The sequence below is a fragment of the Lampetra planeri genome, chromosome 37 (assembly GCF_965212315.1).
Source record: "Lampetra planeri chromosome 37, kcLamPlan1.2.h2, whole genome shotgun sequence".
In the NCBI taxonomy this organism is placed as follows: Eukaryota; Metazoa; Chordata; class Hyperoartia; order Petromyzontiformes; family Petromyzontidae; genus Lampetra; species Lampetra planeri.
This window is the reverse complement of record NC_136143.1, coordinates 2,224,022-2,242,806: the sequence shown is the minus strand read 5'-3', so window position 1 is coordinate 2,242,806 and position 18,785 is coordinate 2,224,022. Positions and strand designations below refer to the sequence as shown.

The following is an 18,785-nucleotide window of genomic DNA, read 5'->3' as shown; positions in this document are numbered from 1 at the left end:
CGTCCCGCTCCCTGCCTGACCACGTGCGTGACTCGCTTGAACGAGTAACGGAAGCGCGAGAGGCTGCCCGGTGTGCGACGGCCCGTGCTCAGGCAAGGAACGAACGGTACGCGCGTCGATCGCATACTCGCATGCCTTGGTCAGTGGGAGACCTGGCGTGGCTCCACTGCCCCCAGGTACCGGCGGGCACATCCCCTAAACTGCACAGGCCATGGCGGGGGCCTGTGACGCTCGTAGACGTTCGGAACTCGCAAAGTATCCGCGTTCAATACGGCAAACGTCGGTGGTATGTTCATTCCTCGCGACTTAAACCCTATGTTGACGCGCGTGTCGGTCCTTCATCCCCAATAGCTAACCTGCCGGGTTCTGCTGGGCCGACTACGCCGCTTGACACGCCCGTTGATCCCAGGGGGGATTGTGTTGTGCCTCCTGCAGATGAACAGGTTCTGAGGGCTGAGGAAGCCCCCGCTGCCCCCCCTCCAACGGGGCCCGCCCTGGACGTGACCAAGCACCAACAACCGACTTCTTCTTCGAGCCTACCACCTCCTGTCCATCCGGAAGCAAAGCGACCTTGCGCTGGGAGCGGAGAGGGTCCCGCGTCGCGTACGCGGTCGAAATCTCTTCCGTTTCGTTAACGTTTGATCGTTTCGCTGATCCCTTTCGTTACCGCGCTGCAGGGGCGCCCTAATGTATGTTGTGATTTTTTTTATTATTATGGGTGACTCTTTTAAATGTTGTTAGGCGCGGGAACGCCGGTTCACCCTCAAATTGTTAAACGCACCTTGGTGCCCTAATAAGATGTTGCGGAATTGGTTCTTCACCCTTTTCCCAGCCGAGACGTCTAAATTTTTTCACCGGGGGGGGGGTGATGTAATAACAGCCATAGAGGGTTCACGTGGGGATTGGCTTGCCGGTCCTGCTTGTAGCCAATAAGGGTTGAGATAGGGACCATGGCCCATGCGTCATCACGACAGGTCATCAGGAGTGATTGGCCTAGCCATTCGGGGCCCCAGCCAATGGGGAGCCGGATGAGGGGCGTGGTCCCGGGATTGACAGGGAACCATCGAGAATGGTCGAAGCTGTCCATGTACGATTGGCTGGGGGAACCACGTGACGAAGGTATTAAGAGCGAATGGAGGGGAACGATCGAGAGCAGACTGGAACTGACGAGAGCAGGGTCATGCGCGGACGGGGGCTGGGGTTGCCACGTGCGCGGTGGGGACTTAGTGTGGGGTCTGTCCTCTCTCCGTTGTCTGCCAGCAACGGAGAGTGAGGGAGCAAGTGTATTGTGGAGTGGAAAATAAAAGGACCGATTCCGAAGCCGTCTCTGGAAGGATTATTACAGGTCTATTAGTGTGTCTGTGGGTCTCTGAATGTGTCTGTGGGTCTTTTAGTGTGTCTGTGGGTCTCTGAGTGTGTCTGTGGGTCTCTGAATGTGTCTGTGGGTCTCTGAGTGTGTCTGTGGGTCTCTGAGTGTGTCTGTGGGTCTCTGAGTGTGTCTGTGTGTCTCTAAGTGTGTCTGTGGGTCTCTGAGTGTGTCTGTGGGTCTATTAGTGTGTCTGTGGGTCTCTGAATGTGTCTGTTGGTCTCTGATTGTGTATGTGGGTCTCTGAGTGTGTATGTGGGTCTCTGAGTGTGTATGTGGGTCTCTGAGTGTGTATGTGGGTCTCTGAGTGTGTCTGTGGGTCTCTGAGTGTGTATGTGGGTCTCTGAGTGTGTCTGTGGGTCTCTGAGTGTGTACGTGGGTCTCTGAGTGTGTATGTGGGTCTCTGAGTGTGTCTGTGGGTCTCTGAGTGTGTCTGTGGGTCTCTGAGCGTGTCTGTGGGTCTATTAGTGTGTATGTGGGTCTCTGAGTGTGTCTGTGGGTCTCTGAGTGTGTATGTGGGTCTCTGAATGTGTATGTGGGTCTCTGAGTGTGTCTGTGGGTCTCTGAGTGTGTCTGTGGGTCTCTGAGCGTGTATGTGGGTCTATTAGTGTGTCTGTGGGTCTCTGAGTGTGTCTGTGGGTCTTTTAGTGTGTCTGTGGGTCTTTGAGTGTGTCTGTGGGTCTCTGAGTGTGTATGTGGGTCTCTGAGCGTGTCTGTGGGTCTCTGAGCGTGTCTGTGGGTCTTTGAGTGTGTCTGTGGGTCTCTGAGTGTGTCTGTGGGTCTTTAAGTGTGTCTGTGGGTCTTTGAGTGTGTCTGTGGGTCTCTGAGTGTGTCTGTGGGTCTCTGAGCGTGTCTGTGGGTCTCTGAACGTGTCTGTGGGTCTCTGAATGTGTCTGTTGGTCTCTGATTGTGTATGTGGGTCTCTGAGTGTATATGTGGGTCTCTGAGTGTGTATGTGGGTCTCTGAGTGTGTATGTGGGTCGCTGAGTGTGTCTGTGGGTCTCTGAGTGTGTATGTGGGTCTCTGAGTGTGTCTGTGGGTCTCTGAGTGTGTCTGTGGGTCTCTGAGTGTGTCTGTGGGTCTCTGAGCGTGTCTGTGGGTCTATTAGTGTGTATGTGGGTCTCTGAGTGTGTCTGTGGGTCTCTGAGTGTGTATGTGGGTCTCTGAGTGTGTATGTGGGTCTCTGAGTGTGTCTGTGGGTCTCTGAGTGTGTCTGTGGGTCTCTGAGCGTGTATGTGGGTCTATTAGTGTGTCTGTGGGTCTCTGAGTGTGTCTGTGGGTCTTTTAGTGTGTCTGTGGGTCTTTGAGTGTGTCTGTGGGTCTCTGAGTGTGTCTGTGGGTCTCTGAGCGTGTCTGTGGGTCTCTGAGCGTGTCTGTGGGTCTTTGAGTGTGTCTGTGGGTCTCTGAGTGTGTCTGTGGGTCTTTTAGTGTGTCTGTGGGTCTTTGAGTGTGTCTGTGGGTCTCTGAGTGTGTCTGTGGGTTTCTGAACGTGTCTGTGGGTCTTTGAGTGTGTCTGTGGGTCTCTGAGTGTGTCTGTGGGTCTCTGAGTGTGTCTGTGGGTCTCTGAGCGTGTCTGTGGGTCTTTTAGTGTGTCTGTGGGTCTCTTAGTGTGTCTGTCGGTCTCTGAGTGTGTCTGTGGGTCTTTGAGTGTGTCTGTGGGTCTCTGAGTGTCTCTGTGGGTCTCTGAGTGTGTCTGTGGGTCTTTGAGTGTGTCTGTGGGTCTCTCAGTGTGTCTGTGGGTCTCTGAGTGTGTATGTGGGTCTCTGAGCGTGTCTGTGGGTCTTTTAGTGTGTCTGTGGGTCTCTGAGTGTGTCTGTGGGTCTTTTAGTGTGTCTGTGGGTCTTTGAGTGTGTCTGTGGGTCTCTGAGTGTGTCTGTGGGTCTCTGAGTGTGTCTGTGGATCTTTTAGTGTGTCTGTGGGTCTCTGTGGAACTTCTTTGGACCTCGGTCTACCAGACAAAACTCCATCAGGTCACAGCCTCTAAAGGATGACAACCCCATCCGTCCACACTGGAAAGAGCATTTGGTACAGCTCCTGAACAGAGAATCCACCGTGACAGATGAAACCCTCCAAGCCACACTGCAACACCTCAGCGAGCCGCCAACCATTAAGTCCAATGGAGCCTGCGGTCAGGATGGCATCCCAGCTGAACTCTTCCAAGCTGGCAGTCACCCGGCTTACTTCAAGGCTCCACAAGTTGATCATCCGAATCTGGTACGAAGAAGACCTCCCCGGCGACCTCGGGGATGCCACCATAGAAACAATTTTCAAGAAGGGGGACGAGTCTTGCTGTGGAAACTACAGAGGATCTCCCTCTTGTTCATCGCAGGAAAGATCCTGGCCCACATCCTGCCGAGTCGCCCGAGTCCCGTTGCTGAGGTCCTACCAAAGACACAGTGCAGATTCCGACCATCCCGGGCCACTGAATATATTTTGCCGCCCGAAATTCAAGAAAAGTGTCGGGAGCAGCATCAAGAACCATTCTCGGCATTCATCGACCTAACCAAGGTATTTGACTCCCTCGACCGGGAAGCCCTTTGGAGTATCCTCCACCATCTTGGCTGTCCAGAGCCCATCCTGCGGCTCCTGCACGACGGTATGACCGCCACCGTGTGAGTGGGAAATCTGAAATGGATGCCTTTCAGATCCGAATGGGTGTCAGACAGGGGTTGCGTGATCGCCCCTACCTTATTCACTATCTATATGGTCATGATCACCCTACTCGTCCACGGTCACCTTCCATCTGCCATCAGCATCCAGTACTGTCTGTACAGGAAGCTCTTCAATCTCGAACGTTTTCAGGCAAAGAAGAAACTGACCACCAAGGACATCCACGACCTGCAGTTTGCGGACGACTGCTGCGTGGTAGCTCACTCCATGCAGCACGTCCAGATCACCCTCGATGTATTTAACTCTGCATATAGGAGACTTGGCTTAACCTTGAACATCACCCAAACAAAGGTCGTCCACCAATCGCCATCTGACCAGCCGACTATCTATGTCAGGGGTCCTCAAACTTTTTTAACAGGGGGCCAGTTCACTGTCCCTCAGACCGTTGGAGGGCCGGACTATAGTTAAAAAAAACTATGAACAATTTCCTATGCACACTGCATATATCTTATTTTGAAGTGAAGAAACAAAACGGGAACAAATACAATATTTAAAATGAAGAACAAGTAAAGTTAAATCAACAAACTTGCCAGTATTTCAATGGGAACTATGGGCCTGCTTTTGGCTAATGAGATGGTCAATGTCCGGTTCCATATTTGTCACTGCTAGTCGTAACAAGTGATGCAAGTGTGCATCCGTTAGTCTAGATCTGGTTGGAGATTTCAAATGTTTCATTCTGGAAAAAGTCTGTTCACAGACATAAGTGCTGCCAAAGATGGTTGCCATTTTGAGTGCATGGTTCCTGAGATGAGGATATGTCTCAGAGGGGAGAGATGCATAGAAATTATGAAGGCTGCTTCACTTGAATGCGTCTTTCAGAGAGTCACAATTCTGCAGTTCAGCCAGTTCCATTTGGTAAATTGTATCCACATTTTCAATGTCAATAGAAAATGGGTTACGGAAAAGCTGTATGTCCTGTTCATGGAGATGAAGCTCTTTAAATCTAAATTGGAACTCCTTTTGCAATTTTTCCAGTGAATCCACACATGTTTTGTTTGGGAATTGCAACCAATGGTTTTTCCGCTAACAGATTTTGAGTTGTGGGGAGATGGCAGAAGTTTTCCTCCTTAACTTGTTTGATGAGGAGGCCTAATTTTACTTCAAATGCTTTGACATGTGATTGCATATCACAGATGAGCTTCCCCTTTCCTTGAAGTTGCACATTGAAACTGTTGAGTAGATCTGTTACATCTGTCAGAAAGGCAAGGTGCCATTTCCATTCTGCATCATTGAGCTCTGGTACTTCTTTGTTTTTTGAAAGCAGAAAAGCTGTAATCTGTGGAAGTAAGTCATAAGAACGTTTCAAAACTCTCCCTCGACTCAGCCAACGGACTTCTGTGTGGTACAGAACATCTTCATAGTCAACATTTAGTTCAGACAGAAATTCCTGAAATTGTCTGTGGTTTAGTGCATGAGCTCTAATGAAGTTAACACAAGATACCACCATTTTCATAACAGAGTCCCACTTCAGTGATTTACTACACAGCGCTTGTTGGTGGATGAGGCAGTGTATGGCTATTGGATGAGAATGGTTATGTTTGTCCATCTCTTGGTTAATGCGAGCAATTACTCCTTTCGTAGACCCCACCATGCTAGGAGCACCATCAGTTGTCACACTGGCTAGTTTAGCCCAGTTCAGCTCCAAACCATTCACAGTTTGGCAAACTTTTTCATAGATATCCTCTCCTGTAGTTGTTCCTTTGATGCTTTGCAGTGCAGCAAGCTCTTCTGTGACTTCTAAATAGTCATTCGTACCACGAATAAAAATTTGAAGTTGTGCAGAATCACGAACATCATTGCTTTCGTTGAGTGCCAAGGAAAAATAGGAAAGTTTTTTTGTGGAGTTTTGCAAATGCTGATGCAAATTGTCTCCCATTTCTTCAATCCTCCGTGTAATTGTAGGTCCTGAAAGACTCACTGTACTAAATAAATCGGCATTCTTTAACAAATTCTCCCTCCACGAATGGTCTGCCAGTGCACGCTATTAGCTTGGCAACTTGAAAACTTGCTCGCAATGATGAAATATTTAGCTGCTTCTGCTTCACAAAAGTATTTTGCAGAGTTGTTAATGTATTTTTCAGTTTTAAAATTTTATCTTTTCTCACTTCTCCGACCAAACAATCATATTTATCTTTTTGTTGAGTTTCATAGTGTCGACGTAAATTGTATTATTTGAACACAGACACTATATTCTGGCATATCAGACACACAGCTCTTTCCTTGTACTGCATGAAAAAGTAATCATAAGTCCACTGTTCTTTGAATATCCTACACTCCGAGTCAATTTTTCTCTTTCTTGACATCATTGTTTCCTAGGGAGTCAAAATTGCTATTAGTAAAATACCAATATATATATACAGCGCTACAAAAACAATATACCAGCAATAACTTTGCCCACACAGAGACATACAGACTGCATTGCCCATCAATGCAGTCTGATTGGGGGAACTCCGCTTTTACCCCAGGCTCACACTGGTGCGGGTGGTGCCATTAAAAAGTTAATTACACCTGCAGTTTTGTTCACAGATCGCAGTACATCCCCAGCACACAGGAATATCACCGGGAGTGGAGCCGAGGGGCAAGTGAGGGAGCTGAGGGAGGGGGAGCCAGTCAAGCGCAGCCAGGGGAGGGCTGGCAGCCTTAGGCATGGGGGGCAAGTCCAGTAAATTGGCCCATTGAACCATTCACCAGCGCAGCCCAATGAGTGCCCACCGCCGCAGCTCAATCAGTGCCCACCGCCGCAGCTCAATCAGTGCTCACCAGCGCAGCCAAATCAGTGCTCGCCACCGCAGCCCAATCAGTGCCCACCACCGCAGCCCAATGAGTGCTCACCAGCGCAGCCCAATTAGTGCTCACCAGCGCAGCCCAATTAGTGCTCACAAGCGCAGCCCAATTAGTGACCATGGGCCAGATAAATGTCCTCGGCGGGCCGCATGTGGCCCGCGGGCCGTAGTTTGAGGACCCCTGATCTATGTCGATGGAGAGGCGCTTGAGTATTCCCCTTACCTCGGTAGTCATCTCTCCCAAATGGCCACCAATGACAAGGAGATCCAACACAAGAGTCCAGCACCGCCTTCTACAAACTGCGACAACGCCGTCTCCTAGTTTATTGGGCCGTTGTCATCCCAACGCTCCTCTACTGCAGCAAAACGTGGACAACCTACTGGCGCCACGTCACTGCGCTCGAGGGCTTCCATCAGCGCTGCCTCCGCAAAATCCAGGGGATCAAGTGGAAAGATCGCTGCACCAATGGGAGTGTCCTGCTCCAAGCTGACTTCTAAAAAAGCAACTCCGATGGACCGGTCACTGCGTCTGCATGCCTGAGAACCGTCTTCCCCACCAGATCCTTTTCTCTCAGCTCTACAATGGGCAGCGGACGAGGCGAGGACAAAGGAAGCAGTTGAAGGATACAGTCAATTCCTCGCTGAAACGTGGAAAAATCAGCCTTCAAGACTGGGAGGAGTAGGCTACTGACCACCTAGGAAGACGCTACTGAATCCACCAGGCCGCTGCCCACTTCAAGACGCAACGTCTCGATGCCAAAGTGGATTGCCGCCAAAACAGAAAGGAAAAGGAAGCCAACCCGGCACTGCGGATTCCACTTCCCGCTATGACCACGTGGCACCCCCAATGCCCAAAGATCTGCAGATCCAGAATTGGACTCCTCAGCCACCTCAAGAGCCACCACAAAACATCATGGATGTCATCCTCGAATGCCGAGGGACTGCCGCCGATGATGGCAAGTCTCTGGGGTCGTCTGTGGGTCTCTGTGCGTGTCTGGGGTCTATGTGCGTGTCTGTGAGTCTCTCTGTTAGCCTAGCGGGTCTCTCGGAGTAAAAGAAAAAAAATGAATCCTTGATTCCTTCTGGAACGAAGTCACAGGGTTCAAATTTTCACTCCCACCATGGCGTTTTGGGGCATTCCAGCCCATTTCCACCACTGTCTCTTCGTGAAGGTGCTATCGGCCAATTAAGGAGTGCTTAAACGTGGGAGGAAACTGGAGCACCCGGAGAAAATCCTGCATGCGAGGGGACAACGCTCTATCCCATCGAGATTGGACAGGTGGAGTCCTTATTTGGCTGAACCACCTCCTGGTGAATCAGGATAGGGCACTTCTTCTACGCCCATCCACAGGGAGTTTCACAACATCTGTGCGGTGATCCACCAACCCTCGCTGCTGCTTCCAGCGTGCTGGATTACAGGTAACCACGTGCGGCGTAGCCACCGCTGCCCAGCTGGTTGCAGTTCGACGTCTCCCAGGTGGAGATCCATCGGTCACCACTGTCGTGGGCGCGTTTGCCGACGGTGGCTGGGATCACAGCAGGAGCTGTTAATTTACCAGCAGCTTCCAATTACAGAATATAAACTTACAGCAGAGATCTGCACGTGTGTAAGAATGGTGCAGGGAGCGGTAGTGCAGCGGTTAGTGCGCTGCGCTACACACCCGAGTTTGATTATCACTCATGGGCAACACCAGTGACAATTATCTGAACCGCTTCTGGGCCTCCCCTAGGTCGACTCAGCTTCAAATAGGTGTAGTGACATATATGGAGTCATTATGGCATTTAGCGCCAGCTGTCACAAGAGTGGAACTGTGTGTCTTGGGCCTCTCTCTGGCACCAGAGTAGGTTTGGCATGGAAGCGGGCCCTAGAGGGCATGGTTCTGGTGACAGTCAGAGAGAGGGAAAGTGAGGACGTGACAGTCTGGGTGAACCCGAGAGGGCACGTGACCGGGACAGGGTAGCGAGGCAGCCCAAAGGGTGGCTTGAGCGACACGTGATGCTTGGTCGAGAACCTTCTGCTGAGATCCAGAAGGGGGCGTGGCCGAAGGCGGAGCGAGGCCACGCTCGGGAGCATAAAAGGGAAGTCTCGAGAGCAATCGGGGCTGTTTGCTGGAATGGAAACCTGGATGCTACGTCTCTTCGGTCTTCGGTCTTTGGCATCGTGGGTCAGGCAGTGGGTTAGCTGACTGACCCGGTTATGTAGTTACCCCGTTGTGGTCTAGTTAACCCGTTGTTACGTTTATGTAGTTACCCCGTTGGGGTCGTGTAATAAACGTGTTGCCTCCAAGTTCAAGTGTGTGCCTCCGTAGAACCCACTACATAGGTATCCGGTATGGTGTGAAAAACATCAGCACTGGGGAGACAAAGGCGACCGGGCGTGGTGCTGACACACCCACCACCTCGTGTGCCTGTTCTGGTCTTCATAGGTGCTACTCACTGACAGCACTTGAACCAAACAGTCTGATAAGGCTACACGGGGGAGCGTTGTCTTTGAGGGTGAGGATGGTGAGTGGAGAGAGGACCTCACGGAAGGCGTCCCTCAGCTCTTTGATCCCCACCATCCCCGACGTCTCCGCCAGGAGTTTCGGGGCCATCAGCTCCACAAAGTCCTCAAAGTCCACGCGGCCACCCTCTGCCACCACGGGGACGCGGGGAGAGGGGAAGGGGGAAAGGGTAAGGAGGAGAAGGGCAGGAGGAGATGGGCAGGGGGAGAGGGGTGCAGAGAGAGGGGCAGGGGGAGAGGGGCACGGTGAGAGGGAGGCGTGTTGGGGTTAGTGATCCCACGCAAACCCTGTGTGGTATTATCGCGTGAGATGAATGACTGAGTGCAGGCATTTTTAATATGCGGCTAGTAACTCTTTGGCTGTGCTCTCCAGTTGCCTCGGCGAACAGTGGGGGCTGCGTTTTTCCCAATCCTGGCCCAGCTGGCTCAACAACGTAATAACACACTTACACAATCGGCTTTAATAACAGTAGCATCATTGTCATGGCGTTATCCCCACCAGCACATCCTCCTTCTACTTGGTAAGATCGCTGTAACGAGGAATGAGAGAAACCCAACGACTCCTCGTGTCCCAGCAGACGCGCACTCCGCCTCGCCCTTGACTCACAGGGCTGCATTGGGTGCCACGGTGGCTAGGAGATGTTAACTACCTTGCCTGGTATGCAGGAGGTCGTTGGGTTGGATCCCGACCCTGACGCCTGATGTGTATTTGCAGTCTGCGTGTCTCTCTCTCATCATCATCACGGTGGCTAGGAGATGTTAACTACCTCGCCTGGTCTACAGGAGGCCATGGGTTCGATCCCGACCCTGACGCCTGCTGTATATTTGGATTTTGCGTTTCTCTCTCTCATCATCATCACGGTGGCTAGGAGATGTTAACGACCTCGCCTGGTATGCAGGAGGTCGTTAGGTTGGATCCCGACCCTGACGCCTGATGTGTATTTGCAGTCTGCGTGTCTCTCTCTCCCCCCGTGGTCGTGTGGATTTTTCTCCAGGTCCTCCGGTTTTTCCCTCCACATTTAGAACCAAGATGCGTTTAGAGCATTTGGCTACTGCTATACATTTCCACGCGATGAGCCACTGCGTTGAGCTATCATTTGTGGCCAGGTCGCTTCTGAAATCTAAATAGCTCAGTGGGGCTTACCTGGTGAAGCATTATCACACGAGCTGCCTTCCCCCCAAATCACACGTGTGGGCTTAGTCGGCGATTCTTCTGTTTTGTTGATGTTGTTGCTGTCACGTTTCTCAGTGTCGTCGATGGCAATCTGAGGCATTGCAGAGTCTCGTCTCGGTCCCCGTGGTATCCATTGGAGTATCGAACGCCACACAGCCATTTGTCAAACTTGCAAAATAATGCAGTTCCTGAAGAACTGCATTGTGATCCTTCATGTCTTCAGGTCACCCTCAAAACGAATTGGATTTAAGCAAAATGCAACACCACCGACTGCCAGTGACAGTGGCAGCAGCAGTGCTGCAGAGATACGCAAACCGTGGTGGAACGAGTTTCGTCATCACTAGGACTCATCAGCATGGCATGGCCACCAATGCTCACTGCCGCAGAGTCTGTCTCTGGCAGCAATACAGTTGATTTGTGTTTGGATTCATAGACTTACAGGGCAGTGCGGTGCACTGCGATGCGAAGCCATGCAATGCGGCGAGATCCGGGGCAGTGGTGCGATGCAGTGCGGTGCAGTACAGCACGGTGCAGTGCGGTGCAGTGCGGTGCAGTGCGGTGCAGTACAGCACGGTGCAGTACGGTGCGATGCGCTCACGAGTCATGTTGATGCTCTGCGAGAGCTCCAGCAGCTCCATCTCGGTGGGCATGAAGCCCATGGTCCGCATGCACAGGCCCAGGTCGCGGCACGTCATGAAGCCGTCGCCGTCGCGGTCAAACTCGCGGAACGCCTCGCGCAGCTCTGCAGGATGGGGGAGGTGATGGGGTCAGCGACAGGGTGATGGGGTTAGAGACAGGGTGATGATGGTGATGGGGTTAGGGACAGGATGATGGGGTTAGGGACAGGGTGATGATGGTGATGGGGTTAGAGACAGAATGATGGGGTTAGGGATAGGGTGATGGGAGTGATGGGGTTAGGGACAAGATGATGGGTTTAGGGACAGCGTGATTGATGGGTTTAGCAACAGGGTAATGGGGTTAGGGACATAGTGATGGGTTTAGGGACAGGGTGATGGGAGTGATGGGGTTAGGGATATGGTAATGGAGGTGATGATGATGATGATGATAAGGTAAAGGTGAGCATGATCAGGCGAAGGTGGTGGTGATGATGAGATGTGATCGATGAGATCGTTGAGGGGATGTTAATTACAATGGTGGCAAAGGCAGGGTGGTAGACTGACGATGGTGGTGAGTGATAGTGATGGTGAGTAATGGTGGTGGTGGCGATGGTGGTCAGGATGGTGGTGGTGGTGAGTGATGGTGGGCTCTTGGGAAATGGACACAGGGTGATTGTGGTGAGTGGATTAGGTCAGAGAGGTGAGCGCTTATGGATAGAGACGGGGAGACGGTGGTGAGCGATGGGGAGAGACACTGAGTGAAGAAGATGATGATGTGGACGGTGGGTGAGCGGGGACGCGGTGGTGTCGGTGACTGGCGTTGAGAGGCACTCGCAGCAAACGTCGCGGTCAGCGCACGGCGCGGATTAAAGACGAACTACACGAACCGGGCTGCGTGCCTCTCAGGCCGATGTGTGTACGTGCGGCCGCGAAAGACGTTCAACCAACTGTACATGCATGGCGTGCAACGGTGAGCCCGCTACGCTACGAACCCCGGCCACCCGAGTTCGATTCCCGCTTACGGCCACCAATAGTGACGATTATCTGAACCGTTCCTGGGCCTCCCCTAGATCGACTCAGCCTCAAGTGAGTACCTGGTGCGGTGTGTAACATATCGCCACTTGGGAGACAAAGGCGGTCGGGCGTGGTGCGGGCCACCCACCCTCTCGTATGCCGTGACGGCCTTCATAAGCGCTCGCTAACAGCACTTGCCCCAATAGTCTGTAAAGGCTATACGGGGGATCGTTGTCTTTGTTGTATGTAGGTTGAACTTCTTTCGCACCAATCGTAGCCAACCATGCTCATCGTAGGTGCGGGTGAAAGGCAAACAACGAAACACAAGAAGCAGTTTCTAAAGAAGTTAGTTTGCCAATCTATATTACTTAAACGTGCACAGCTCCAGTGGCTTCCGAATATCGGAAGGAAGAACGTTCCAGACGGCCACAGAAGCGCATCTGAAAGGGCGCGATGCGGTGACCACCGTCTTTGTTCAATGGGCAGCAGTCAGAAGCCGCCGCTGCTGCTGCTGCTGCGAGGATGAATGAAATTCCCGTGATGGTTTATGCTCATTGACGAGATCAGCAAGGAATGTTGGTTCATTCGTGGCAAGCACTTTGTGTGTAATTAACAAGAACGTCCAAGTATCCGTGATGAGCCTATGATGAAAATACGCAGACATCACCTAAACTATTTAAACTAAACTATTTTGTATTTAACTAGGTAAGGCCCACTGAGATATCGCTTTTTTTCAGAAGCGACCTGGCCACAAATGAGAGCTTAACGTAGTGGCTTATCGCGTGGAAATGTATTGCAGCTAAATACTTAAAACGCACGGTAATTCTTAAAGTGGAGGGAAAGCCCGGAGGACACGGAGAGAAATCCATACGATCCAGGGAAAACACGCAAACTCCACATATACAGCAGGCGTCAGGGTCGGGATCGAACCCACGACCTCCTGTATACCAGGCGAGGTAGTTAACATCTCGCCACCGTGGCAAAATAGACGTGGGGTTTGGTAGCCAGCACAATTTATCCATGTTTGATTTTGGGTTGGGCCACGGGGTAGACCTTTGCAAGAATGTTGATGAGAACACCGCTACCCCGTGGCCTTACGCTCAAACAAATACGGATCAAGCCGAAGGAATCCTACATCCCTTCCCTCCACACAATGCATATCGATTAATGTTCTAAGACATTCCATCAACCACACGCGGAGTTCTTCTGGGAGTGCATTTTCTGCATCAGCAGTTATTGGTTTAAGGCAATCAAACTCTGAGCCGAATTCGACATTCAGTATCTCACCAGCAGAGCCAGTCTTGCTTGCTTGCCTGAACCAATGCTGCATGGTGAACTGCCAGACGTTCATAAGCAAGGGCTGGTCCGATGCACGGTGTCTCACCAGCAGAGCCAGGTTCGCTTGTACCAATGCTGAACTGCCAAATGTTTGTAGGCAAGGACTGGGGTTTTGGCATTCGGTGTCCTCATCAGCAGAGTGAAGCTCGCTTGAAGCAATGCTGGTGGACTGCCCAGATGTTTACAGGGGAGGGCGCTCCGTGTGAGAGATGGGCCCTGCTTCGATGATAAATTAAACAACACAAACCTCTTTGTGGAGGATATATAAACACACATTTGTAAATAGATATACGGATAACACACAAACACGCTGGCGCAACGTTGAGTCAACGTTTGGCGTGTTTACTGGGCAATTTACGTTTTCAGAACAGATGGGAGCACGCCCGAAAGAGCACATCCGCTATGGAGATGGAGTGCGGTTAGCGTGGGCAGGAATCGGGGTGTCTGTGCATCCGCACCTTCAATCTCTTCGGGGCGAAGTTCCCTCTCCTTGTGTCCAACGAGTCCGAGGCGGGAGAGAGGCGAGGGGAGTATACTGTTATATAATAACAACTCTGTATATAATAACTCTTTATACTGGTAGGAACCTCCTGGTTACACCAGCCCACAGGAGATTATTGTGTCCGTCGTGCAGGGAGGGGCTGGGTGGGGAGGGGAGGGTGGGGAGGGGCTGGGTGGGGAGGGTGGGGCTGGGTGGGGAGGGGCTGGGTGGGGAGGGAGGGGCTGGGTGGGGGTGGGAGGGATGGGGCTGGGTGGGGAGGGGCTGGTCACCCCGTGGTGCCCTTATAAAACTCAACGTTTAACCTACTCACGCCGGCTTGTGCCCGCCCTCACAGTCGGGCATATTTGCGGAATTCACGACGCCACCGTTGATCCTGGCCATTGACCGAGCAACCCAACGTTCCTACCAGCTCCCTCCGCAGGAATGTGTTATATTCTTGGTTCTTTCGGTAAAGTCACGTAGAAGGGAAATAATCAAATGTGGTTTTCACACCTGATGATGATTGCTTGTGTTGCAATCAAAACGTTGTGAGAATTTTATTGTTTAATTTTTATTATTTTATTATTTCCCTTCTACGTGACTTTACCGAAAGAACCAAGAATATGAATCCCTGCAGTCACGAAAGTTTAAAATCGAAACTCTTTATATAATACGTCTTTACTATTATTTTTATTTTACCAGGTAAGGCTCGCTGAGCTATATGCAGCTCTTTTTCAGAAGCGACCTGGCCACAAGTGATCACCCAACGAAGCGGCTTCTCATCACGTGGACATCTACAGGAGCCAAATACTCTAAATGCGTGTTACTAAATGTGGAGGTTGAAAACTGGAGGACCCGGAGAAAAATCCACGCAACCACGGGGACGTAAAGAGAGACACACAAACTCCAAATATACGGCAGTCATCAGGGTCGGGATCGAACCCACGACTGTAGACCAGGTGAGGTAGTTAACATCTCGCCACCGTGGCGCCCCTATTCACGATATCTGAACTGTGTTCGCTTCCCGCTCTCGTGGAAGGAGAGAGGGAGGTAGGGCGACTCAGAGGCACCGGCAGGAGGAACCACAGACGAGCTGGAAGACAGCAACTGCAGCTACGTGGCGAGCCGGCGCCAAATCCTCCCGCTACCAACCCCAAGCTCTGCAGTCCTCTATATATATTAAGATATTCTCAGCCAATTCATCAGGGCCTATACGCGTAATACAGCACTCGCTCACTCTCAGAGAGAGAACGGCTAAGAAACGCAAGGAACAAAAGGCAAGTGAGAACGCAGCAGCCAAAATCCTCCCCAAGCTCTGCCCTCCTCTATATATGAAGTTGTTATCGGCCAATTCACGAGTGTTTACTACATGAGGGAGGAAGCCAGAACACCCGGAGGAAACCCACGCGTGTGAGGGGGCAACACTCGATCCCACACAGATGGAACAGGCGGAGTCCACATTATCTGTACTGCCTTCTCCTGGTGAGACAGAGTCCGTCTCCTCCTCTACGCCCACGGGAAGAAGGGAGTTTAGCAACATCTATGTGGGGTGATCCACGAACCCTTGCTGCTGCCTCCACGCAGCACTGGATCATAGGCAGCCATACGCAGCATTGCCGTCACACGTGGCCAGGCGTGACGAGGCCTCGTCACGCCTGGCCTCGTCACGCCTCACACTTCCACGTGTGCTGGGAGCTCCGGTTCCCTCAGAAGCTCTCAGCAGGTGCAAAGGAACGTCAGACACGGTGCACGCGCCACAACCTGACAGCACACCGGGGGGAGCCGCGCAGGAGCAGAACCGCGACCCCGTACGGAAGGGTCATGACCCCGTATGGAGGGGTCACGACCCCGTACAGAGAGGTCATCACGACCCCGTATTGAGGGTCACGATCCCATACGGATGTGTCACAATCCTGTATGGAGGGGTTAGCCACCCCACGCTTTGATTCCTGCATCCGGTTCCTTTTCGACGCGGGTTCCGTTCCCAGCGGAAGGAGGAACCCCGAGGGTCTCGGATTTTGTTCCAGGGTACACAGAGACAACCCGTGGGGTTTACGAGCCAATGCCTCCAATTAGCACGGTCGGCTACGTACGGTGCGAAAGAAGTTCAACATACATATGTATGCCATCGCATCGTCTCCCCGGTGAACAGTGACAGAAGCCACTCGCATCATCATTGACCAAATCCAAGGGTGTCAAGTCCACATTGCTAAGGCGGTGGGGCAAGCTAAATTATAAGTGGAGCACCATCCCAGGATTGCACAGATGCTGACTGCACCCACAGGGTGTCCTCCATCACCATCAACATCAACATCATCAACATCACCGGCATCATCATCATCTGTATCATCAGCATCATAATCAGCATTAACATCACCAGCACCATCATCATCAGGAAGGTCATCAGCACCTACATCAGCTTCACAATCAGCATCATAATCATCACTGGCATCATAAGGATCATTATCAGCATAACCAATATCATCAGCATCACAATTGACATAATTATCACCACCATTATTGTCACCAGCATCATCATCGGCATCATATTCATCATCGGCAATATCACAATCATCACTGCCACCATCATCATCATCAGCAGCAGCATCCTCATGGGCAGCAGTATCATCACCTCGCAGCAGAGGGCCCGAGCCCAATCGTGCTATGCCACCGCTCATTTTCCACCATCGTCAATCGCGCGAAACTTCCGACAGCCGCAGTGCTGCACGGAAACGCCATCCGCGCGCGATCCACCAGCCCTGACCTTGATGAGGGCCTCGGCTAGGCCCCCCCGGAGGAAGATGCACGCGGGCCCCAGGAGGTTCTGCATCTCCCCACTGGGCCCCCCCTCGTGGGGCTCCGTGTCGAGAGGGTGAGGCTGCGTGGATCTCCGAGGAGGCTGCAGTCCCGACCCCAGTCCGATGCGTGGCCCTAATCGGTTGACCAGTCACTGACCTAACCACTCACACGCTCAGTCCCTTACTTAAAACCACTCACACGCTCGGCCACAAAGCCACCCTGCCTCTCACTCACCCAGCCTCTCACTCACCCAGCCTCTCACCAGCTAGCCTCTCACTCACCCAGCCTCTCACTCCCCCAGCCTCTCACTCGCCCAGCCACTCACTCACCCAGCCTCTCACTCACCCAGCCTCTCACTCATCCAGCCTCTCTCTCACCCAGCCTCTCACTCACCCAGCCTCTCACTCATCCAGCCTCTCTCTCATCCAGCCTCTCACTCACCCAGCCTCTCACTCATCCAGCCTCTCTCTCACCCAGCCTCTCACTCACCCAGCCTCTCACTCATCCAGCCTCTCTCTCATCCAGCCTCTCACTCACCCAGCCTCTCATTCACCCAGCCTCTCACTCATCCAGCCTCTCTCTCATCCAGCCTCTCACTCACCCAGCCTCTCATTCACCCAGCCTCTCACTCACCCAGCCTCTCACTCACCCAGCCTCTCACCCAGCCTCTCACTCACCCAGCCTCTCACTCACCCACATCTCACTCACCCAGCCTCTCAGTCAGCGAGCCTCTCACTCCCCCAGCCTCTCATTCACCCAGCCTCTCACTCACCCAGCCTCTCACTCCCCCAGCCTCTCATTCACCCAGCCTCTCACTCACCCAGCCTCTCACTCACCCAGCCTCTCACTCACCCAGCCTCTCACCCAGCCTCTCACTCACCCAGCCTCTCACTCACCCACATCTCACTCACCCAGCCTCTCAGTCAGCCATCCTCTCACCCAGCCTCTCACTCAGCCAGCGTCTCACTCACCCAGACTCTCACTCACCCAGCCTCTCACTCATCCAGCCTCTCACTCACCCAGCCTCTCACTCAGCCAGACTCTCACTCACCCAGCCTCTCACTCATCCAGCCTCTCATTCACCCAGCCTCTCACTCAGCCAGCTTCTCACGAACCCAGCCTCTCATTCACCCAGCCTCTCATTCACCCAGCCTCTCACTCACCCAGCCTCTCACTCACCCAGCCTCTCACTCACCCAGCCTCTCATTCACCCAGCCTCTCACTCAGCCAGCTTCTCACGAACCCAGCCTCTCACTCATCCAGCCTCTCAGTCAGCCAGCGTCTCACTCACCCAGCCTCTCACTCATCCAGCATCTCACCAGCTAGCCTCTCACTCACCCAGCCTCTCACTCACCCAGCCACTCACTCACCCAGCCTCTCACTCACCCAGCCTCTCACTCACCCAGCCTCTCACTCAGCCAGCGTCTCAGTCAGCTGGCGTCTCACTCATCCAGCCTCTCACTCACCCAGCCTCTCACTCACCCAGCCACTCACTCACTCAGCCTCTCACTCACCAAGCCTCTCACTCACCCACCTCTCACTCACCCAGCCCCTCACTCACCCAGTCTCTCAGTCAGCCAGCCTCTCACCCAGCCTCTCACTCACCAAGCCTCTCACTCACCCACCTCTCACTCACCCAGCCCCTCACTCACCCAGCCTCTCACTCACCCAGCCTCTCACCCAGCCTCTCACTCACCAAGCCTCTCACTCACCCACCTCTCACTCACCCAGCCTCTCAGTCAGCCAGCCTCTCAGTCAGCCAGCCTCTCACCCAGCCTCTCACTCAGCCAGCGTCTCACTCACACAACCTCTCACTCACCCAGCCTCTCACTCACCCAGCCTCTCACTCACCCAGCCTCTCACTCACCCAGCCTCTCACTCAGCCAGCGTCTCAGTCAGCCAGCGTCTCACTCACTCAGCCTTTCACTCACCCAGCCTCTCACCAGCTAGCCTCTCACTCAGCCTCTCACTCAACAGCAAAACCAACCAGCCTCTCACTCACCCAGCCCTTCACACACCCAGCTTCTCAGACAGCCTCTC

At 52.8% G+C, this 18,785-nt stretch overlaps 1 protein-coding gene across 1 annotated transcript in view; it reads right to left on the bottom strand.

Moving 5' to 3' along the window:
* The window catches only part of LOC144730881 (calcium-binding protein 1-like), a 29,662-nt gene extending 12,653 nt beyond the window's left edge, over window positions 1-17,009 (bottom strand). Inside the window, exons 1-4 of the mRNA XM_078611681.1 lie at window positions 16,705-17,009; window positions 13,924-13,954; window positions 11,095-11,238; window positions 9,342-9,451 (exon numbers count right to left, since the gene is read on the bottom strand). Of these exons, the coding sequence (XP_078467807.1) occupies window positions 9,342-9,451; window positions 11,095-11,238; window positions 13,924-13,954; window positions 16,705-16,776 (357 nt within the window). The 5' untranslated portion in view covers window positions 16,777-17,009. The remainder of the gene's footprint in view (window positions 1-9,341; window positions 9,452-11,094; window positions 11,239-13,923; window positions 13,955-16,704) is intronic.
* Between the last annotated feature and the right edge of the window lie 1,776 nt (window positions 17,010-18,785).